Here is a 20,230-nt window from a genome sequence, read left to right as displayed (position 1 = left end):
GGTGAGCATACATACTGAGCATACCCCCATCCAGTATGGCAGCAGCAGACTTACAAATGAGATAAGAGGTGAGCGTTACGTATCATTTGTATGCCTCGCTCCTGGACTGAGGGAATCATTTCTAGTGCTCTGGACAAGCACAACAGTAGGATCTTCACTGGTATGGACTAGAGTGGTTTGGTCTGAGACAGCCTAATTCAGGAATTAAGGTTAATTCAGCAGAAGTGCCCAGACATTACCTCTCTAGTGAATGTGGTAATGGTGACTTGCTACATTTTAAACCCAAAACATTTGATTTCAGTGGGGAATGCATTTTACTGTAACTGCTTTAGTTTCCTTTTTTCTCTGTTCAGAGGAGTGGAGTACTTAGAGACTAGTATTGGAAAAAAGTGCATTCAACAATGATGACTTACTTGAAGGAAAGCTCCTCTAAGCATTATATTGCCAGAGATTTATGGAAAGGTGAGGCTTGTCTTTTCCAGGGAAAGGATTGACTTGGTATGGGTTTGTTGTAAGACATGTTAAAAGCCATGGTATTAGAAACTGCCCAACAAACACATTTTATCTTTTGTCTGTGGTTCCAGTTTCAGGCAGTTGGAGTTTCCTGAGATAAGTGTCCCAGTCAGGAGGTGCATGTGGGGGAAAAACAGACCTTTGAGGGGATGGCTGGGTTCTGATTATATGAAGGAAGAGTGCAGGTTAACTGAGGGTGCTTTTCAGAACATAAGTATTCCCTTTTGCTACAAGATTTAGATTAAACTCCCTCAGGTAAACTTTTGCATCATGAAATACTCCTGTTAACTCTTAGGGTTTGTTCTTAAAAACAGAACTGAAGAGGGAGTTTTGTTCATAGTGAAACTTCTTTTGAACACTGGGCATACCACAGTTGTTTTGTAAATAAATGTTTTTACCTACTTGAAATAAATTTGACAGAACTCTTGAAAGGAATGCTTCTTTGGTAAAGAGGGTTACGCTTTCAAATCTATGAGTTAGTCTGTATTAGCAGTAGTTATTTGCTATATTGGCACAACCCTGAATTCAGCACCCTATGTACAGGCTTTGGCCTATGGAATAAAAATGGTGGGTTCCACGTGTCTTGGACATGTGAGGCCAATTGTAAATGCAGTTTTTGTCAGTACTTTTTTCATGTTAGTGCTGTAACTTGGTCATTTTGCCCTCAGAAGCTGTGCATAGGTGAATTAGCCTTGTTTTTACTGTGTTTGTATTACTGGATACATCCCATCGTTTTCATAAAGAGTTTTTAGATTCATAGAATTCAGCAAGGCATGACAAACTTCTGGAGACTTTCTCTAGGCATACAGACAACCGTATTTTCTAAATGTGGAAAAAGTAGTTTATTCACAGAGAGTTGCTGTTCCTTTATGCTTTTTCCCTTTTCTCAGTATTGCAGCATCCCTGAGTATTAAATCATTCTTGTCAGGTGGGACTGAGTGCCATGATGACTCAATTCCCAATTAATTTGAGCCATATTTTTTACCCTATCAGTCTTACTAGATTGCAAAGCCACTGGGGAGTTTCACTGTCCAGGTGTGGTTCTGCTCGCTTTGGCACATTACTTTGCAAACTCTCAGCTCAAGTTTGTAGCAATTTATCTGCATTGCCAGACCTGGTAAGCTTACAAAGTGTTTTGAGTCATCTTCTAGCTTTCTCACTGCTGTAGAGGTATTATTTTTAGCATCATTAATTTTTTTGTTTTATTTGCAGAGGCAAGTCGAGTGTTTGCATCGAACATCTTGAACTTGGGTGGTTTCTGTACAATGTTGACTTGACAAAATCTCTAAACCAGTGCAGATTGCTTTCGTAGGAAACCCAAACAATGTTGTTTCCTTCTCAGGAATCCTATTTGAAACTTTGAGAGTCTTTGGAGCTTCAATATAATGTTGTTGCACATATATATCAGCCAAAGAACTCATCCTTATGTAGCTGATTTGCACTGAAATTATTAGCTCTGTCTATCCATATGAAGAGGAGGCTGAAGACTAAAGGCAATTCTGCTAAATGAAGTAATTAATAGGTTTTTCAGAGCTTTCCTAACAAGCTGTTCTTTTGTAATTATCTTCATGCAGTTGTGGAATATTCCATTATCAGCTTGTAGTATCTGTTTATGTTGTCTGCTGTCTGTATTGTGTGTTTGCATGTTTGCTCTCGCTGTCAATAATCTCTCTTAGCACAATGGACTTTATATATAATCTTTGGAGAGAATGGGGTGCATCACTTTTATCTGGTCCATGTTCAGAATGTGCTGTGATACAGCAAGAGGAAAACCGTGAGCAAAAGCTTTGTAGGCCCAAGAATAGAAAATGTTTACAATTATTACAGCAGGAACAGAAAGGTTAATAAAATAAAGGGTATGGAGAGAAAGGGAAGAATTTTACATCTTTTTGTGGTGAAAATAAATACTTGCAGTTGAGAATATTGTTCTGGGACTAGAGGAGCTTCATTCCAAAGTTCTTCTGTTGCTAGTAGATATATGTAATAAAAAATGTGCCAGCAAGAAGTGGGATGTAGCCCAAGTGATTAGAATGATGCTAGTGAGACTGTTTAACAACTATATCCTAAGAAGTGGGATGTAGCCCAAGTGATTAGAATGATTTGCTGCTAGTGAGACTGTTTAACAACTATATCCTGTAAAGGCATTTTCCTTGTTCTCAACCAGAACTCCTCCCTGCATTGTAAGTCATCACTATTGTGTAGCTGATATTTTATTCTGTGCTTTAGTATTTGACTACATATGTCATGAGAAGAAGTGGCATATTCTTGTTAGTGTTAACCTGTTTTATAGGTTTAGAAGTGCAGCAGTAAAGTTTTGCTAAAAAGATTTTCTTGTAGTGAATCAGCTAAGGTTTTTACATAGCAATTTAGCTGTGTTGTGTTTTGGTTTTTAGACAGCTTTTGAATATGAATTTGGGTTGGGACAGAGGAGAACCTTTAAAACATGTAAATATAAGAACCCCACCAGCCTTCCAAAACTTCAGGTAGATCCACTTCTAACAGGCTAGTGATTTAAGAAAAAAGATTCATAGTAGAACTTTGTACTAGTGGAAAAATAAGTGGGGTCAGAAGGGTTAGCTGTGAGTGATACTTGGGGATAAAAACCAAACAAAACTACGCCGAAGTGTAGTCTTGGCCCTGCATTCTATTAAAGGTATTCAAAGCCTTTTATCTCAGTTGACTAGGCTTGTCACTGGTATCAAAAGAAAATATTTGTCTTTAGTCATCTGACCTCAGGAGTTTTTGTTTTACACTGCCTGTGTAGTTAGTGGGTTAGGATAATTTCCTCTAGAGGAAAAAAAAACCACAGTGGTATATTTAGATACTATAGTGACAAAGCCTCTAAGCTTCTAAGAAGTTTGGAAACTGTTAGGAAAAAAATAGATTATTGGGGATTTTGGTGGTTTTAAGCAGGCATGAACCTAAAAGATGTCAATACTTTATGGTTCTTTGGTATTAGACAGCTGCTACAAAGAGTACATGTTCCCCTTGGAAGTCCTGCTTAGGTGGTCATTTTGGTTTTCATTGTTCCTGTACAAATTTAGAGTAGAAAAAGTGTCCTGGATAGGGAAGGGAGGAAGGCTGCACTGGTTTGATGTACCAAAATGTCAGGAAGAAAGACAAGGAGGAAAGAATCACAGAATTGTTTGGATTGGAAAAGATTTTAAAGATCATCCAGTTCCTGGATGATGGGCAGGGACACCTTCCACTGTCCCAGGTTGCTCTGAGCCCCATCCAACCTGACCTTGGGCACTTTCAGGGATGGGGCAGCCACAGCTTCTCTGGGCACCCTGTGCCAGGGCCTCCCCACCCTCACAGGGAAGAATTTCTTCCTGATCTCTAAATCTACCCTCTTTCAGCTTGAAGCCGTTGCCCCTTGTCCTACAGGCCCTTGTACAAAGTCCCTCTCCAGCTCTCTTGGAGCCCCTTTAGGTACTGGAAGGGGCTCTAAGGTCTCTCTCCTCCAGACTGAACAATCCCCTCTCTCAGCCCCCTTTAGGTACTGGAAGGGGCTCTAAGGTCTTTCTCCTCCAGACTGAACAATCCCCTCTCTCAGTCTCTCTCCATAGCAGAGGTGCCCCAGCACCCTGAGCATCTTCGTGTCCATCTTCTGGTCCCACTCCAGCTGGTTGATCTCATCGTCATGTCAGCACCCTGAGCATCTTCGTGTCCATCTTCTGGCCCCACTCCAGCTGGTTGATCTCATCCTCATGTTGGGGATCCCAGGGCTGCATGCAGCTCTGCAGGTGGGGTCTCACCTGAGTGGGGCAGAGGGGCAGAATCCCCCTCCCCTGCTACCCACGGTGCTTTGGATGCAGCCCAGGACACATTTGGCTTTCTGGGCTGCCAGTGCACGTGGCCTGGCCATGTTGAGCTTCTCCTCACCCAATACCCCCAATTCCTTCTCCTTGGGGCTGCTCTCGATCCATTCTCCACCCACAGCAGGTGAAGTGTTTCGATAAGTGGCAAAGGCCCTACCTTTTGAACTTTGTAATGTGGAAAGAAAGGAAACAGGTGCTTTGTTCGTCTCTTTCTCCTGGGGTATTTCTTTTTAACATGTATCACTTGAACATTACTGCTTTTAGTTGTTGTGTGTTACCACTTCATGTACGGAAGCACCCTGTACTTGGTGTGGTATCACTGAAAGAATTGCTGTGTTCTTTCTGTATTTGACATCCAGATGGGGAGTAGATCACTTCCGACATACACAATTTAAAAGCTGAGGTAGGTGTTCCAGTGGTTATCAGAGTCTAATATTACTCCCTAGTTATCGTCTCTGTGGGATATTTAGGTCTTACTTCCCTGATGGTTCTGAAAGATGAAAACCCTTCTCTAGAAGGGTTCTTGATTTTAGTTTTGATAGGATTCCAGAATTACTTTTTTTTCCCATATATGCACATCCTTCCTTGTCCGTTTCAGGTGTGTTTGATAATCATTCACACTCTGACCCCACTACTGACAGCCACAGAATGGTACTGACAGCCATAGAATGGTTTGGGTTGGGTCTTAGTGTTGAGACCAACCCACTGAAATGAATTTGCTGTGATACAGTTGAGTCATCATCTTTCTTTTTTTTTTTTTCTTTTTCCAAAACACCTCAAACAAAACAACCTCCTCACCAACTCGCAAAAAATGGCAAAAAATCCTACAACAAAATCTTTGAAGCAATTCTCAATTTGTGTAGACTTTTTGGGCTTGCTCTGTGTTTCAGTTCCAGGGTTACTTGGGGTTTTGGAATGTTTCCTTCTAAATTCATAGAATTCAGTCAGATTCAAGCAAAAACTCCTGTAGTGGTGTGGTTTCTATTTTCCTTAATTTCTTCTTTATTTTGGAAAGTAGATTGTGGCTACACCAACTCTTAAGGCATCAGAGGTATATATAGAGAAGAGAATGAGACTTCTGCCATGCTTGAGGTCTCTTGAGTCATAGGAATCTTACTCAACAGCACTCCAGAAATAGTGATCTTTTGGGACTTTCTGTTCTGTTATTTGTGCAGGTTGTGCTCTTGTCTACTTGCTGTGAGGTGCTCCCCTCCCTCCCTGCAGCCCAGTAGCACCCAGTTCACAATTTATTGTGCATCTTGCCAGTCTGACAGCCCTTACAATTCCTTGCTACTTACTGGTCTCAGTGTTGGTTCTGTGTCAGTGCTGTGCTGGTGTTGCCTGCTGATAACTTCACTTTTAGTGCTCTTGGCTTGATCAGCTCAAACATGCTGATTACAGTAGAGTACAGTAGATGAGCAGAACATGAAATGTTGGAGCCCGTTGGGTGTTGGAAATACGTGGTAGCAGCTTTGGTCTGTGTTCAAAGACAGCCAATGTATTTTACATTGAAGGTCTGTTCTCACTTTTCTTCTAATCCTAGAGGGCTGTGTTGCCTTGATCATAAAACACATTCTTAATGTGTATTTGATATGCCCTCAAAACCAATGCAGGAGGAAAAGCTGACTGGTTTTAAAATGAATATACCTGTTTTAAGCTGATAATGTGATGTGGCTGTCTGGAATAGCAGGGTGCTTACACATTATCCTTTAGTTCCTCTGTATTCAGTAGTAGTCCTTTTTACTTAAGATGTTGAATTCTGGAATTTTTTTGTGGCATACATTGAATTTTTAGGTGCAGTACAGAAAAAGTACTTTGTTATGCTCCAGAGATAAAATATGTGGCTTGTTCTTTCCAGCAGACTTCAAGCTCACACACTCTCATTTTGATGTGGTCATCGTGCTGCTGCTAAGTCACTGAGCCATGTTTCACTCTCTGTTGGCAGTAATGAGTTGCAAATCAATAGACTGTACTCTGCTCTGCCCACAGAGGTGTAACTTGGTATAAAACAGCATTAACAATATGACTAACACTTGTTTCAGTACTCATTCTGGACATTTGTTTGTAGTCTTAAATAGCATTTAGTAAGGTACACTTAATTCAGACAGGATGAAGATGAAGGATCAAGCATAAAGATCACAATTTCTGGAGAAATAGGGCTAAAGCACTAACTGGTTTTGTTTTGTTTTTTAGCTATTCTATGAAATTGCATTGTTACATAATAGCTAATGTGGTCAGACATCAGAAGAGCTGTTTTTGCTTGTTCTTGAACTTACTCAGACTTTTAAACTTTAATTTTTTAATATATTTTATTGTATGGTGATAGTATTGTGCTAGTGCTGGTAATAAAAATACTATATGTGAGAAAATTGATGTATAATAATATATGTAGGAATAATAATATATATGAGAAAATTGGGGAAAGGTGAGTGGACTAGAAAAGGATTTCTAAGATAAACTAAAGAATGCTAAAGTAATGTGGAGGCAGTTGTGTATGCTGTGTGCCTGGACCTGAGATTGGGGGGTGGGAGGGAGAAAGGATGTCAGGTACTTCAGCTGCAGCTTCCAGTTCCACAGGAAGGTGAAAAGAAGATCTTCCTGTTCTGGTGTGCTGTACAGAGGCAGATGATTGTGGAAAGGAAAACTACCAGGAAATAGCAGAATTGCCTGTATGGCTATTAAAATCTTAATTAATGTCTTGTCTTCATCGTATCCTCCTTGTACCTAAAGGAAAACAACAGAATTTAAAAATTGTTGCTGAAAGGCTACTAATAATACTTTTTTTTTCCATGTGGTGGATACTACATTTTGTTCTGACTTGTATAGAAGTAGTTACTCCAGTGGTGTTGTATTTAATGGAGTTTGGGACCTGCACTGTGTTAACAGACCTCATGTTTCTGAAGTCCTCAAGAACAGCGTGGAAGTCAGGGAAGTGTTTCATATTAGCAACAGCCCCAGCATAATGAGGAGGGAGGGATCATATCTAGTAAAGGACAGAACATGTGCTAAACCCAATTTTCTCAGCATAGGCCCAGCTACAGAAGGATAGGAACCACTCTCTACCCAGTCTTCTGGTTTGGGAAGTCTAAATTCTGGACTATAGTATATAAATATACTTTTTGTTTTTTAACCAATGACTCCAGCTAAGGAGCTGCTTGTTTAGTTTTTGAAGTTGGACCAGCGTTATGATACTCTCTTTGATATATGGATTATGTAGCTCTGTGGAAAATCATAATAGGAAGTTTGTAACAGTGTATGCATTATGTGCCTGGTTAAAAGTGTTGTATTAGGTCTCAAGAGTGATTAAAAAAAATCTACTTCAGTGCTGGACTCCAGTTTCCACATAGCAGACAAAATTAAGTGCTCTTAATAACAGCAAACCAGTAGTAGAATAGCATATTAATATATATTCTATGATTTACACATGCTAATATATTAATGCCTTTTGCTTTTAGGTGCTGGAGATCAGAATTTATTTACTTCCTTGTATCCTACACTTTCTCAGCAGCTTCCTAGAGAACCCATGGAATGGAGGAGGTAAACTTATATTTTATTCTGTGATACTGTTTCAATGTCTGGTTTTTTGACTTGGGTAAATATGTATTTGTTGTGTTCTGAGAAGCTCTTACCATAAATTGAGTTGAACAGAGCAACTGACTCGAAGAAATTGGAGAAATTATATAATCAAAGTGAATGTTGTGCACTTCAGGATGATCTTTTCTACCCTTCAACTTTGCCTAAAGAAAAAATGATAGTAATGCTGTGTTTCTCTACTTGATTTTGTGGTTTGTGGGTCTGTCCTGGTGTGCTTTGATGTACTTTGGCAGCTGTGCTCTGAAAGTGATATGCTTTCTTCTCAATGAGAATATAGGTAGAACTCACAGGGAATTAGATGTACTTCCCTTCAGAAAGTTTGGTATGGCACTGTTTTGTGATTGGAAAAAATATTTGGGGAATTCTCTTATTTGGTATTTTCTACTTATCCTAGAGATACAGAAAATCTTTTACTGAAACCTGAAGAGCTTCTAGCTTCTGTTCTTCAAAAAGGAGCCTGTATTTCATTTCAAACAATACCAGACTTTAGTTAACCTTACACAAACTGCAGTAGGTGTAGTTTGTGAGTTTCCAGAGCCAGAGTATTTCAGTTTATTCCTCTTCCCCACAACATATGTTCATTTTTCTATTCTGTCCACTAATTTAACTTTTTAAACTTTGTAGGTCTTACGGCCGTGCTCCGAAGATGATTCACCTGGAATCCAACTTTGTTCAGTTTAAAGAGGAGCTACTACCCAAAGAGGGGAATAAGGCCCTTTTGACTTTTCCCTTTCTTCATATTTATTGGACAGAATGTTGTGTAAGTACTAGGAAAAACTCAAAAATTAAATTGTTCCCATAAGCATGAAAAAGAAAGTAACAGCACAATCAGAAAGTCAAACCAATTAAGTCTGGGTTGCATAAGCATGCATACCTGATATATTGCAGGAAACAAAACTTAGCTTGAGCACTTCTTGCCATAAGCAGTATCTGTTTGTAATGTTACTTGATACTAAGAGGACAGGTGTTTGAATAACCTGTTTTCAGTACTTTGCCACAAAAACCCCCAGGATCTTACAGTGTTACTGCACGGGCACAGTGCACTTTCTTCGTAGCACAGAAATGTGACCAGGGTAGTTCAGTTATGATCTGTTGGTGCACTGAAATCTAAAGATACGTATTTTTTCTTTAGTTCCATCTTCTGTGTGTGTCAGGTACCAGTGGATGTCAGCAATTTAACTGGGCAAGATTTGGAATGTCTTAATCCTGTTTATCTCCAGTTCACTGCCTTTTGGTTTGCCTCTGTTGTGAATTAATTATCGACTTGAAGGACACAGGCGACATCTGATCTGCGACCAGTCAAAAAGAATCCAGAACAGCCTTAAGAATTACCTGAATTTATCTGTATAACCCCAACCCAGAAGCAAAAAAATGGCAAACAATGCTTCTGCTTTTTTTGGAAATTATTTTTATGAGAAACTTTTAAACAGATTGGGATTTGAGCAGTGCAGAAGCTACAAATATCACACTTCTGTTACTGTTTGAGAATAAAACAGTTCAGCTTTGTACTTTCAAACATGTTTTTATTGTAAAGCTTCAGAATGTTTAAAATAAAGAGTTTAAATTATGTTTAATAATCTTAATTTCAGTCATTTAAAGAATAATAATGTACCAAATACTATATTGACTGTTAACTAAAATACTGGAAATGAATTAAATTCAAAGACCAGAACTTTACTATGCTTTACCTCATTTGATTTCTTTCACTGACTGAACTTACTGTTACTAATTTTATTTGATAGGCTTTTCTGTTTGCCTTCTTTTGGAACAAAACTTGCCTTTTGAAATTGTTCAGAATGTCTGTTGTCTGTTTGATTTGATGATTCACCACTTCCCATCCCAGGACACGGAAGTGTACAAAACCACAGTCAAGGATGACATCACCAAGTGGCAGAATGTTCTCAAAGCTCACAGCTCAATGGACTGGCTGATTGTGGTGGTTGAGAGTGATGCCAAGAAAAAGAACAAAACTAATATCCTTCCCCGAACCTCTATAGTAGATAAAATAAGGAATGACTTCTGTAACAAGCAAAGTGACAGGTGAGCAATCCTGGGCTTGCAAACATTTTAATCTTTTGACCAGTGTGCTGATTTATAAACTCAGCTCCATATGCAAGATATTCCTTGCTCATTTAAAGACTTCCCTTGATGTCCAGCATTCAGACTGATGGCACTGTAAGATCTGTGCTTTGAAGGAGGCTGGCACAAAGAATAAAGGGAGAAGTTTATTTTCAGTTCTTCTTGGGTTCATGGTGGCTTTGAAATGTGTTTCAAATAGATTTCAAGTATCTCCTCCTGGCCAAGAGAGGTTTAAGGGGAACAGTGTGATGATAATTAGTTTTTATACCTTCAGAGTTTTTTATTTGCTTAGGTGCTTGCAGAAATGTTACCAGAGTTACAGGTGGTAGGAGTGAGGTGAGTAGGGAATGTGAAGCCACTAGGCTTATTTTTTGCCATTGTACTTTCTGCTGTTCACTCAATCACCTTTCCACTCTGAGAAAATTGACATAAGGCCAGTTTCTTCAGATATTTTTATTCTAAGGAAATAGTAATGAATATATGAAACTGTTTTTGCTTTCATGACAGCCAACAAAATAGGGTTTTCTAACCAGAAATAATGTTTTACTTGGATGAGAGATTTTCCTGTCTTTAGAGATATCATTAGTTTTTTGGATGTTAATAAATTGTGATAGAAAAACTGAGGAAAGAAGATGCTCTGAAAAAGTTGATTTATTTGTGAATTAATGGGATTTATTTTCTGAGAAAAGCAGAGGAAGTTTTAGCACATAGGATGTGTGAAAGCAAATTGAGATACTGCAAGAATCTATTATGGATGATTATTCCAAGTGAATTAGGAAGGGCTGACTCTATGTGATCTAGTAGCTCCTGATTTGTATTTTGTATAATCCTTACCAGGAGTAGCTATATTTGCTGTTCTGCTGATTTGTATTGCTAGGCAGACTTTTCTAAGATAGCTACAGCATTACTTATATTTAAGTAGTTAGAATAATATATGCTTTATTTGCTTAAAAAGAAAAATAAAAGCTTTGGCATACTCATTCTGGGTAAAACACTTAACTCTTCTTGTAAACTGTATCACATGAAAAAGTTTTAAAAAAGCTACCAAGCCCCAGTCAAAAAAAAAAAAACCAACCCAAAGCCCCAACATAGCTGCCTCCAAACAAACAAACAAACAAACATAACCCTCAACCTTATTTTTTTTTCCTCTGATTAATGTGGAATGAAAAACTAAATGCTGTTCACTCTGAATTTGTCAGGTATGCACAGTATTCAACTGGGCATTTATATGTGAGTTATGTGTTTTCCTCCTCAAATATGATTTTATCAATCTCTTTACAGATGTGTGGTACTTTCTGACCCTTTGAAAGACTCTTCCCGTTCTCAGGAATCTTGGAATGCCTTCCTGACTAAACTCAGGACATTGCTTCTCATGTCCTTTACCAAAAACTTAGGCAAGTTTGAAGATGACATGAGAACTCTGAGAGAGAAAAGGACAGAGCCAGGGTGGAGCTTCTGCGAGTATTTCATGGTCCAGGTAAGAGTCTCTTGATACTGAAGAAAATACTTGAGTCCAATACTTGAGTCCTTGTTTTAAAAATGGTGCTTTTTTTGTTGTGGTTGAGTTTTTGATACTTTTAATGTTCTGATCATTCTTTGAGGGCTGGGGCAGGAATTATGTAGACTGGTTTAAAAGCAGCATTTTTGGATCCTGTTTGCAGCAGGTTTGGGTTACCTAGTAATTCAGTTAATGCAATAATACAGTTTGCTGCTGTTAAAAAAGCAGAATCTCTTCAGGCTTGTCTAAGTTTTATGAACCTCAATTGAAGCAAATGAATTGCATCTAAAAAGTTTAGTAGTTGATCTTGAATTTGGGGTAATGTACCATTACTGTGCCTGTTCAAACACACTCAAACTCAGAATTGGTACTTAATGTGAATGCTGCTGTTTTCTTTTTCAGATTATTATGAGTATTTATGGAGATGATGTTTAGAAAAATGTCTGTTTTGAAGTAATTCATATAGAGAGTGCCTTGAATTCTATTTTTTAAATAGTTCTAATTTTGTTTTAGCTGGTTTAGAGAAAAGCAAGAACCTCTTGTTGGATAAAATTAAAGGTCTTCATTCTTTTGGAATTTTCTGGTCCCTGTACAGTGCTGATCTCCACTCCACCACATCCTCATGTCTCCTTTGACTGCATGTGCTACCTTTTGCATAGGATAGGTCTAATTTTGAGACTATTTATACTTACCAGTTTGGCTTTGTGTACAAAAACCCCTTTTATGATACACTGCAATTGATGCCTTCATGGTGTAAACTGAGGGGAAAACATTAGTACTATTATGGGAGATGAGTCTTCAGCATTTATTTATTTATTTATTTGAATTAAAACTTTTAATAGATCTATGAGCAATATCTTGTAGTGAATCAGGATCTGGATACACATCAGAATTTACTGGCAGAGCTATATGACTTAATCTCCTTTTGTGAACCTCCCTGAGTTAGGAAGAAATCTGCTCCAATGGCAGGTTTTTCCATATGTGTGAAATGAACATTAGAAAAAGTAGTTCCTGGAGCTCTGTGGATGGATGGGGACACGTTATAATACCAGTGTGAATAATGTCAGTAACATACTCCCTGTATTGCTTGTGTGCCAAAAGGAAGAGCTGGCCTTTGTCTTTGAGATGCTGCAGCAGTTTGAGGATGCACTGGTGCAGTATGATGAACTGGATGCCTTGTTCTCTCAGTATGTTGTCAACTTCGGGGCTGGTGGTAAGTGTCTGAAAATGTGAAATTAATGTCGAGTGTATGAACTCCTTCACTGTGCTGAGCAGCCCTGTGCTTTGGGCAGTCACAGTGAGGCTGCACTATGCAGTTTGTGCTCGTTTTATGCTGTGTGCAACCTCAAGTGTTGTTTCTGCTCTCTGAGTCTTAGAAGCAATTTTTAATAAAAACCTGTGTTTTGCTCTAATGGGATGATTGTTACAACCAGAGCCCTGAACTACGAAATTACACAAGTGTTGATCTGGCTGAGATGCAGCTGCTGTTTTTACAGCTCACTGCTAGGTTTTTCACTAAAGAGCTTCCTGGAAAAGTGCATTCAGTGTTGCCTCAAATTACACGAGATGTTTGGTAATCACTGCAAAACTTAATAGAAGTAGGTGCTTAATCTGCACTACAGAAGATTTAACTTCATTTTTGAGAAAAACTACTGTGCTAGAAGTATCAAATAGCTTTAAACTGTTTGAATGAGCTAAAGCACATGATGTTATATAACAGCTTTAATCAGGTAGGTTTTATGAATCTGGTGAAAATGTAGTGCAGGAGTAATTGCAGTGAATAGATTTGTGCTGACTGAACCCAATGCAATACCTGAAGTGGGGGCACATCCATCCGTGATGGCTGAGTAAGAAATACTTAAGCAGATAAAGTTTGGTTTTTTTTGAACTTCAGGTAGGCTTAATAGCTAAGAAATAAAGAACAAACTGATTGCCAAACAATTGCACATACAATTAAGACAAAATGCCCATGGTAATACAGTGTTGTGGAATTCAGTTATCTTACCTCACTGTGGAAGTTCTGGTGGTGTTTTGTTTTGCTTTTTGAAGTTAAGACATGAAGTCATTTATCCATGTGATAAACTTGGGAAGGACTAAGGCAGCTCACAGCCTCTGGAGGGAGGATGAAGATGCTTTCCTAGAAAGCAGTGGTTGATTCTTGGATATTAACTTTGTTTACTTAGATGGTGCAAACTGGCTGACGTTTTTTTGCCAGCCAGTGAGGAGCTGGAATGGTTTAATTCTGCGGAAACCAATAGACATGGAGAAGAGAGAGCTCATTCAGAACCAAGAGGCAACACTGCTGGACCTGCGCAGTTACCTGTTCTCTCGTCAGTGCACCTTGTTAATCTTCCTGCAGAGGCCATGGGAGGTTTCCCAGAGAGCACTGGAGCTTCTTCACAACTGTGTGCAAGAACTCAAGCTACTGGAAGTGAGTCAGTGTCATCTATTCCATTATGTGAATGATTTTATCCAGTGATGATCTAACAAGATGTTTCAAGTTTAGCTGTCGGTGACCAGCGTTCAGTAAGCAGTGGCTGGGAGTTACAAAATGATGCTGTAATAACAATTGGGCTGCAGTTGATTGTGTCATCATGAGGATGTCTTTGGCAAGAAATTTGGAGACATCACATCTGAGAAGCAAATCTGTTTAGTTAAAGTATTTTAGTCTTCACCTGAAAAGTTAACTTTTCTAAATTGGTAGTCATTTGTCTGTTTCTTTCATGGATTTATTACCAATCTGTTGAACTGTAGTTCCCATAATTTATAGCAGTGTTGTATCAAAGGAAATAAGGGAGAGTGGTTATTATGCTGTTATGCAGGCTAATCCTCTGTAACAAAAAGAAGAGATTATTTCTGAATATAATTTTGTGACTTGCTCATGTCCTGACCCCATGGGTGCTCTGTTAGTTTTATCTGTGCCGTTATAACAGCAGCTGCTACCTTTTGCCTGTCTGACATTGTGGTACTAAGTTCCATCTGCATTTAAAAACTGCAAATCTGCTTCAGATGCTTTGCTGACACCTTCATGTGTTCTAAAACTAATGTGTAATTCCCACAGATAGTATGACTTGTGTGTACATTTTGTGGTGTGTTGTTTTTTTTTTTTTTTTCCAAAATGCAGACTTCTAGATCTCTGGAGGTACTTCCTACAGTTCCCCTTTTGCTGCACTCCAGGTCTGCCCTGTGCCCCCAATGTTTGGAGCTTTCCTCTGCACTGTCTCTTATTTCTGCTGTTCCTGTCTTGCTGTGGTGATCCAAACTGAATGCAGTGTTCTGAGAGACAGTGACACTTCATTGTGCACAGCATGTACTTATCCCTGTTGTGATCCTTTTCCTAATGCAGGCAAACCTCTTAACGTGGCTTGACACCACTGAACACACAGCAGAAATCCCAACTACTCTGTTCTTAGGGTCTCTGTATTCCTGAAAATTCTTTCAGAATTCAGATCTTTATTATTTCTTCAAGTGCATGGTGCTCATACTTTGAACTTTCATATCCCATTAGTCACCTAGTTTATTATGGGGTTTAGGACTTTGATAGTCTTTCTAAAAAGAATATTTTTTTCATTGGTAATTAACAGGATTTTGAGATGCCATTATTGTGTCTATATTCCATATCTTTAGTTACGTTCATCTTTATCTTAATTCTTGAAAATATTCTAGTATCAGACTCTCTTGTCTTTATCTTTCTCTTTTTCTATGTGTTTCTTTGTTTATTTGTTTTTCATCTCCATTTTTTAATTAGTTGTCCATGACAGATGTCTTATCCTTTGATGAATAAGCTTATTTTTGTGAAGGAATCTTAGAGACTAATCTGTTTTATCCAGGTTTTTAACACTTACTGTATTTTTAATTTCAGTCTCAGTTAGAACCGATGTCTCCTTTGGAAAGTAGTAGTCTACTTACAGAAATTTTTCCTAACTCTGTTTTCCTTAAGCTGAGTTTTCAGACTTGGAATTTTTCCAAGACCTATTAGTCTTCCTTTCCTTCTCTTGCATCTTGATGAATGTATCAAATCTAGTTAATATGTTTCATGAACTAATATATATAAATTATTCAGGAGGCAGCAAGAGTCGGGCTGTGCTTTGTGTACTCATAGAGTAAGCTCTTCCAAGAGGTTCTGCTGTGTTGTATCAAGAAAAGCACTTTTGCTGAAGTATTTTCTCATCTGACTATGCTTTATTTCCCAGTTAATTTTATCTGTTCACCTCCAGGTCTCAGTTCCTCCTGGAGCTTTGGATTGCTGGGTGTTTTTGAGTTGCTTGGAAGTCTTACAGAGAATAGAAGGCTGCTGTGATAGGGCTCAAATAGATGCAAATGTTTCCCACACAGTTGGCCTGTGGAGCTATGCCACTGAGAAGGTGAGTGAATGATGTGTTGGGGTGGTGGTATTACAGTGTTGAAGTAGAAAATTTGTTTCCCTGGAACAGATTTTGTCCTTTTTGTTGTGGAATTTAATACTGGGTTCTGTACATTGTCTTGAGTCTAGTCTAGGTGAGACATCCATGTTTATAGCCACTTTTTCCTCTGTCATTTGAGGCCCGGGAATAACAAGGGTTTGTCCACCTCTTTTTCTAGCCCCCCCCCTTCCTCACCACTAATTTGATAATTAATCACTGGTTTGCTTAAACTCCAGAATGAGCTCAGTCCATGTTGACTGAGAGGGAGAGCATGTGAATTTCAGATACAGCAGAAAAAATGCCCAGATTTGGATGCATTTACCATAAAAATAGAGATTACAGCGGTGTGTTTACACAGTTCACTATTTCTCCAGTATGTTATTACAGCAGTAATAGACCCCACCTTCATTGAAGGTGTTACCCTTGGTGGCTTGTGAAAGAGGCAAGTAATTTCCATTTTTTCTGTCACCAGCCTTTACTATAAATGTTGTAAAGTGACCTTTTCAGTTTGGTTAAACTGCTTCCCTAACTTGTCAAGTTCCAAGTTTCTATAAAAGAGATAATGTTTGAGGTTGCTGCTGCTTTCCACTGTTGAAGAACATTTTAGAAAGAAGGTAAACTCCAGGAACTACTGGAATAACCTGCTGAGGTCTTTGTGGATGTTTTTGAAGACCAGCATACATTCATCCTCTTGTGGGCATAGCCTGTAGTATATTTGCTATTTATTTTAATCATAGTTTGCTCATATTTCAGTAGACTTAAGAATCCTCTAACTGACCCTTGTTTTATTACAAAAGCAGAGAAATACAATTTCACCTTGAATAATTATTTCTAAAAAAAAGGAGGGGGGTGGAGATCAGAATAAAGGAGGTAAAGAATTGTTTAAAATGGCAATTGGTGCATCAGATTCTTCCCATGCTCCTTAGATGTTTTTATGGAAGATAATTTCCAGCCTGAGTTGGAAATGTTTCTCCCATCCATCATTTTTCTAACACAAAGGGTAAAGGGAAGAATTTTAGGATAATGAGTAGCAGTAAGGTGGAACTGACTGAATGAAGAAATTTAGCAACTAGCGACAAAATTAAGTGGAGTTAAAAATAAATTACAAAAAAAAAGTTAATGTCCATCCCCATTTTTTATGGTGTGGAGTAATGTGACAAGCTGAGACCTTTATTCTTTTGTGGGCTTACCTTTATGGCTGATTGAGTTTTCTAAGTAAATTAACCAAACGGCCAGTAGACAAGAGCTTCTTTAATTCTGGGTGTTGAGCCACCAGCTGCTGTCTAGAAGGGGTTTTATGGTAGTTAACTCTATTAACACTGTTAGATGTGCTGATCTCTTTTTCAGGAAGGTTTTCACCTGAATACAATACTTCAGGTGGATTTGCAAGCTGCCTAATCACTCTACTGAGTGCTTTTCTTGATTATACATTTTTCAAAAATATAGACGCAGCTATTAGAAATAATCCTTGGTCATAGCTGCTGAACATCTTGAGCTTTGTTTGTGTTTGTATTGAAAACCAGAAGGATTTACTCAGATTAGGTGTTGTGCATGGAGGGATCTGTGTGTACAGGCACATGTTCCAATATTTGAGTCAGTAACTTATATGCAATTTAATTCTTTATTAAATTAATTTATACTCTGAGAATAACAGTTAATTTTGAGATCCTGTAAGCAGCATAATATGAAAGCAATGAAAATGGAACCATGTAATAGAATAAGAGGGGTTTTATATTGATTTTATAGCCTATTGTAAGCAAGCATCTTGTTTCTCTTCTAGTTAAAATCTCTGGGTTACCTGTGTGGACTTGTATCAGAGAAGGGACCCAATTCAGAAGACCTTAACAGGACTGTGGATCTGTTGGCAGGGCTGGGAGCAGAACGCCCTGAAACAGGTACTACCAGGAATGTAGGATAGCTGACATTGTCTTAAATACAGAGCATATAAATGCATCAGTAATAAGAATTTTCAAGTATTCCTGTAGATTTATATATACACATGCTGATAGAACTTTATCTCTTAGAGGTTTCTTTAATATGTGTTTAGCATTTTAAATTACCAATGCATCTCCTTACTGTTGCAAGTGTAAGTTTTCCACTGATGCTCCACTTATCAGCATTTAGGTAAATGGTCTTGAACAGCACTGGATTTAAATTAAGTTCTTAATGCTTTCAGACAAGTATTTAAAATAAAATTATTTGAAAAACAAATAGAGCGTGCTTGTTCAGGTGCAAATAGATAACCTGCACCTGGAGCTACAAAGTGATACTAGTTTTTAGTTTTCTCTCCACTTTCTACTGGAGAAGAAGCAGGGATGGGGTGGTATGAGGTGCATACAGACTCTTCTAAGAATGCATTTATAAGTGACACCTCTTGTTCTGCTTTTTTCTAAAGCCAATGCATCACAGAGCCCTTACAAGAAACTCAAAGAGGCCTTATCATCTGTAGAAGCTTTTGAAAAACACTACTTAGTAAGTATGAGTTTTGCTTATTTATAGTGGTTTTGCATGTTTCCATTGTGCATTGAATAGGGCCAGAGTTTTCAAGCCTGAGAAGATGAATTGAGAACATAAATCTGTATTTCCATATTTTGGTATCAAAGGTTATTTCTTGCATACTGAACACAGCAAGGCTGATTTGTTTCACAGCTAGAACCCTGTAGGGGCCCCAAGTTTCAAATATTTGCATTAACTTTAATATTTACAGTTATGAGCTGGAACTTATTATCTGTAGGTATATATATACTGAGATATTAAAAAAGCCAATGTCATGCCTATCATGTTCTGCTATCCCAAATTCAGAATTAACTGAATTTTTCCCAGAAGAATATTGATGTGTGAATTCAGCTTCCTTTTAAATGATTTGGGCTTGCATTTTGCAACGAGTATTACATGATTAAAGTTCTACTCTTGATTTATTTTTTTATATAAACTGTGGGACATCTGTGGATAATAGGGTTGTACCTGGCATGGATTGAGGCACAATGTGTATTCTAATGTTGTGCGTCTTTATTTCCTGACAGCTCCCCTGCTGAGGAGCCACTGTAATGATTTCAGGTTTTTTTTGTTTTGCTGGTTCTGTTTTTCAAATAGAAGATTGTTAAATGAAGCAAAAAAACCTTGACTGTCACAAGAATGTGTTTGATTTTTGGGGGTGCTTGGTTTGACAGATTTTGTTGGGTTGTTTTGTTTTGGTTTTTTTTCCTTAAATAATTTTCTGTTAAAATTTCTCAGATTTGCAGTACTGCCAATAAGGTTTTCTGGGGAAAACTGGAAGGAAATTTTTTTTTTTTTTTTTTTAACAAGAAAACTATTTGATAGTTAATTTTGCAAAGTTTTATCAAAAGAAAAAAATCTCAAAACATTTTGTCTGAAGATACTGGGTTTCACTTTTGTTCTTCATTTATTTAGGACTAGTTGTGTAGCTGGATCAAAATTAAAATCTTCAGAGTTGCTAGTTGCTCTTACAAATTCAGTTCCAATATACACCTGAAGTCTCTGCTAAGCCCAGCAGTAACTTCTTAAATATAAGGAACTAAGTGGGATCTGTAGTGTTTGCCAGAGGAATTGCCATTTCTCTTTGTATTTATGACTGCACTTCTATGCAATGGAAATTCAGATGTCAGATGCACTATAAAAAATTGTTTTCTCTGTAGTTGTCACGTAAATATGTACATTTTATGCATACCCATATTTAATCCAATCTTGTCCTGTATTCAGTGGAGAAGAACATAGAATTAGTTAAAAATTCCAGACACAGCTAAGATAATTTATTTGCATTTAAAAAAAAAAAAATCTCAGTTTGAAGCCATTCCCCTTTGTGCTGTCATGATGCGATGTATTTTTTATATTTTTATTTATCTGGCCAGAGGTTATTTTGGACTTTGGAAAGAAGTTGGGTGGTTGAATACAGTCAATGTGTGTTGTAACTGCTAATTTTGTGAGAAAGGTTTGCTGCTGTTATTAAAGCTTAGGGCAAGGGGAGGAAGGTGAGCAGGGGGAAGAAGGTGACACTTGGACACTGTGGCTGCATAGGAAATTACTCCTAAAGATGAGGGACACACTTCAATTTGGGAATGCAAGCAAAATTCCTTTAAGGCACTCTTGTGAAAATAATTATTCTGATTATAAATTAGCATTTACAGATATGGGATAATGACCAAGTGCAGGAGGAGTGAAGGTGACCTGTTACAAACTGCTGTGTGTTGTGTGCTCAGGGCAAATGGGACTCATTCTGGGCATTTTGTTGCAGTAACAGAGTCACTGGCTATGAGTTTGTGTGAAATACCATATAGCTGCTAAAAATGCATAAAGCTTATAAT

At 38.0% G+C, this 20,230-nt stretch overlaps 1 protein-coding gene across 2 annotated transcripts in view; it reads left to right on the top strand.

Annotated features, from left to right (window-relative positions):
* The first annotated feature begins 7,763 nt into the window (after positions 1–7,763).
* TRAPPC10 (trafficking protein particle complex 10) overlaps positions 7,764–20,230 on the top strand; it is a 28,521-nt gene continuing 16,054 nt past the window's right edge. For both annotated transcript variants that reach the window (XM_017733298.1, XM_008632839.2), the window contains exons 1-9: positions 7,764–7,871; positions 8,553–8,688; positions 9,772–9,968; positions 11,289–11,484; positions 12,607–12,718; positions 13,689–13,936; positions 15,723–15,869; positions 17,689–17,803; positions 18,304–18,380. In XM_017733298.1, coding sequence (XP_017588787.1) covers positions 7,858–7,871; positions 8,553–8,688; positions 9,772–9,968; positions 11,289–11,484; positions 12,607–12,718; positions 13,689–13,936; positions 15,723–15,869; positions 17,689–17,803; positions 18,304–18,380 — 1,242 coding nt within the window. In that variant the 5' untranslated portion in view covers positions 7,764–7,857. The remainder of the gene's footprint in view (positions 7,872–8,552; positions 8,689–9,771; positions 9,969–11,288; positions 11,485–12,606; positions 12,719–13,688; positions 13,937–15,722; positions 15,870–17,688; positions 17,804–18,303; positions 18,381–20,230) is intronic.

This window comes from Corvus brachyrhynchos, unplaced genomic scaffold, assembly GCF_000691975.1.
Source record: "Corvus brachyrhynchos isolate BGI_N302 unplaced genomic scaffold, ASM69197v1 scaffold32, whole genome shotgun sequence".
Classification (NCBI taxonomy): Eukaryota; Metazoa; Chordata; class Aves; order Passeriformes; family Corvidae; genus Corvus; species Corvus brachyrhynchos.
This window is presented reverse-complemented; position numbering and strand designations above follow the sequence as displayed.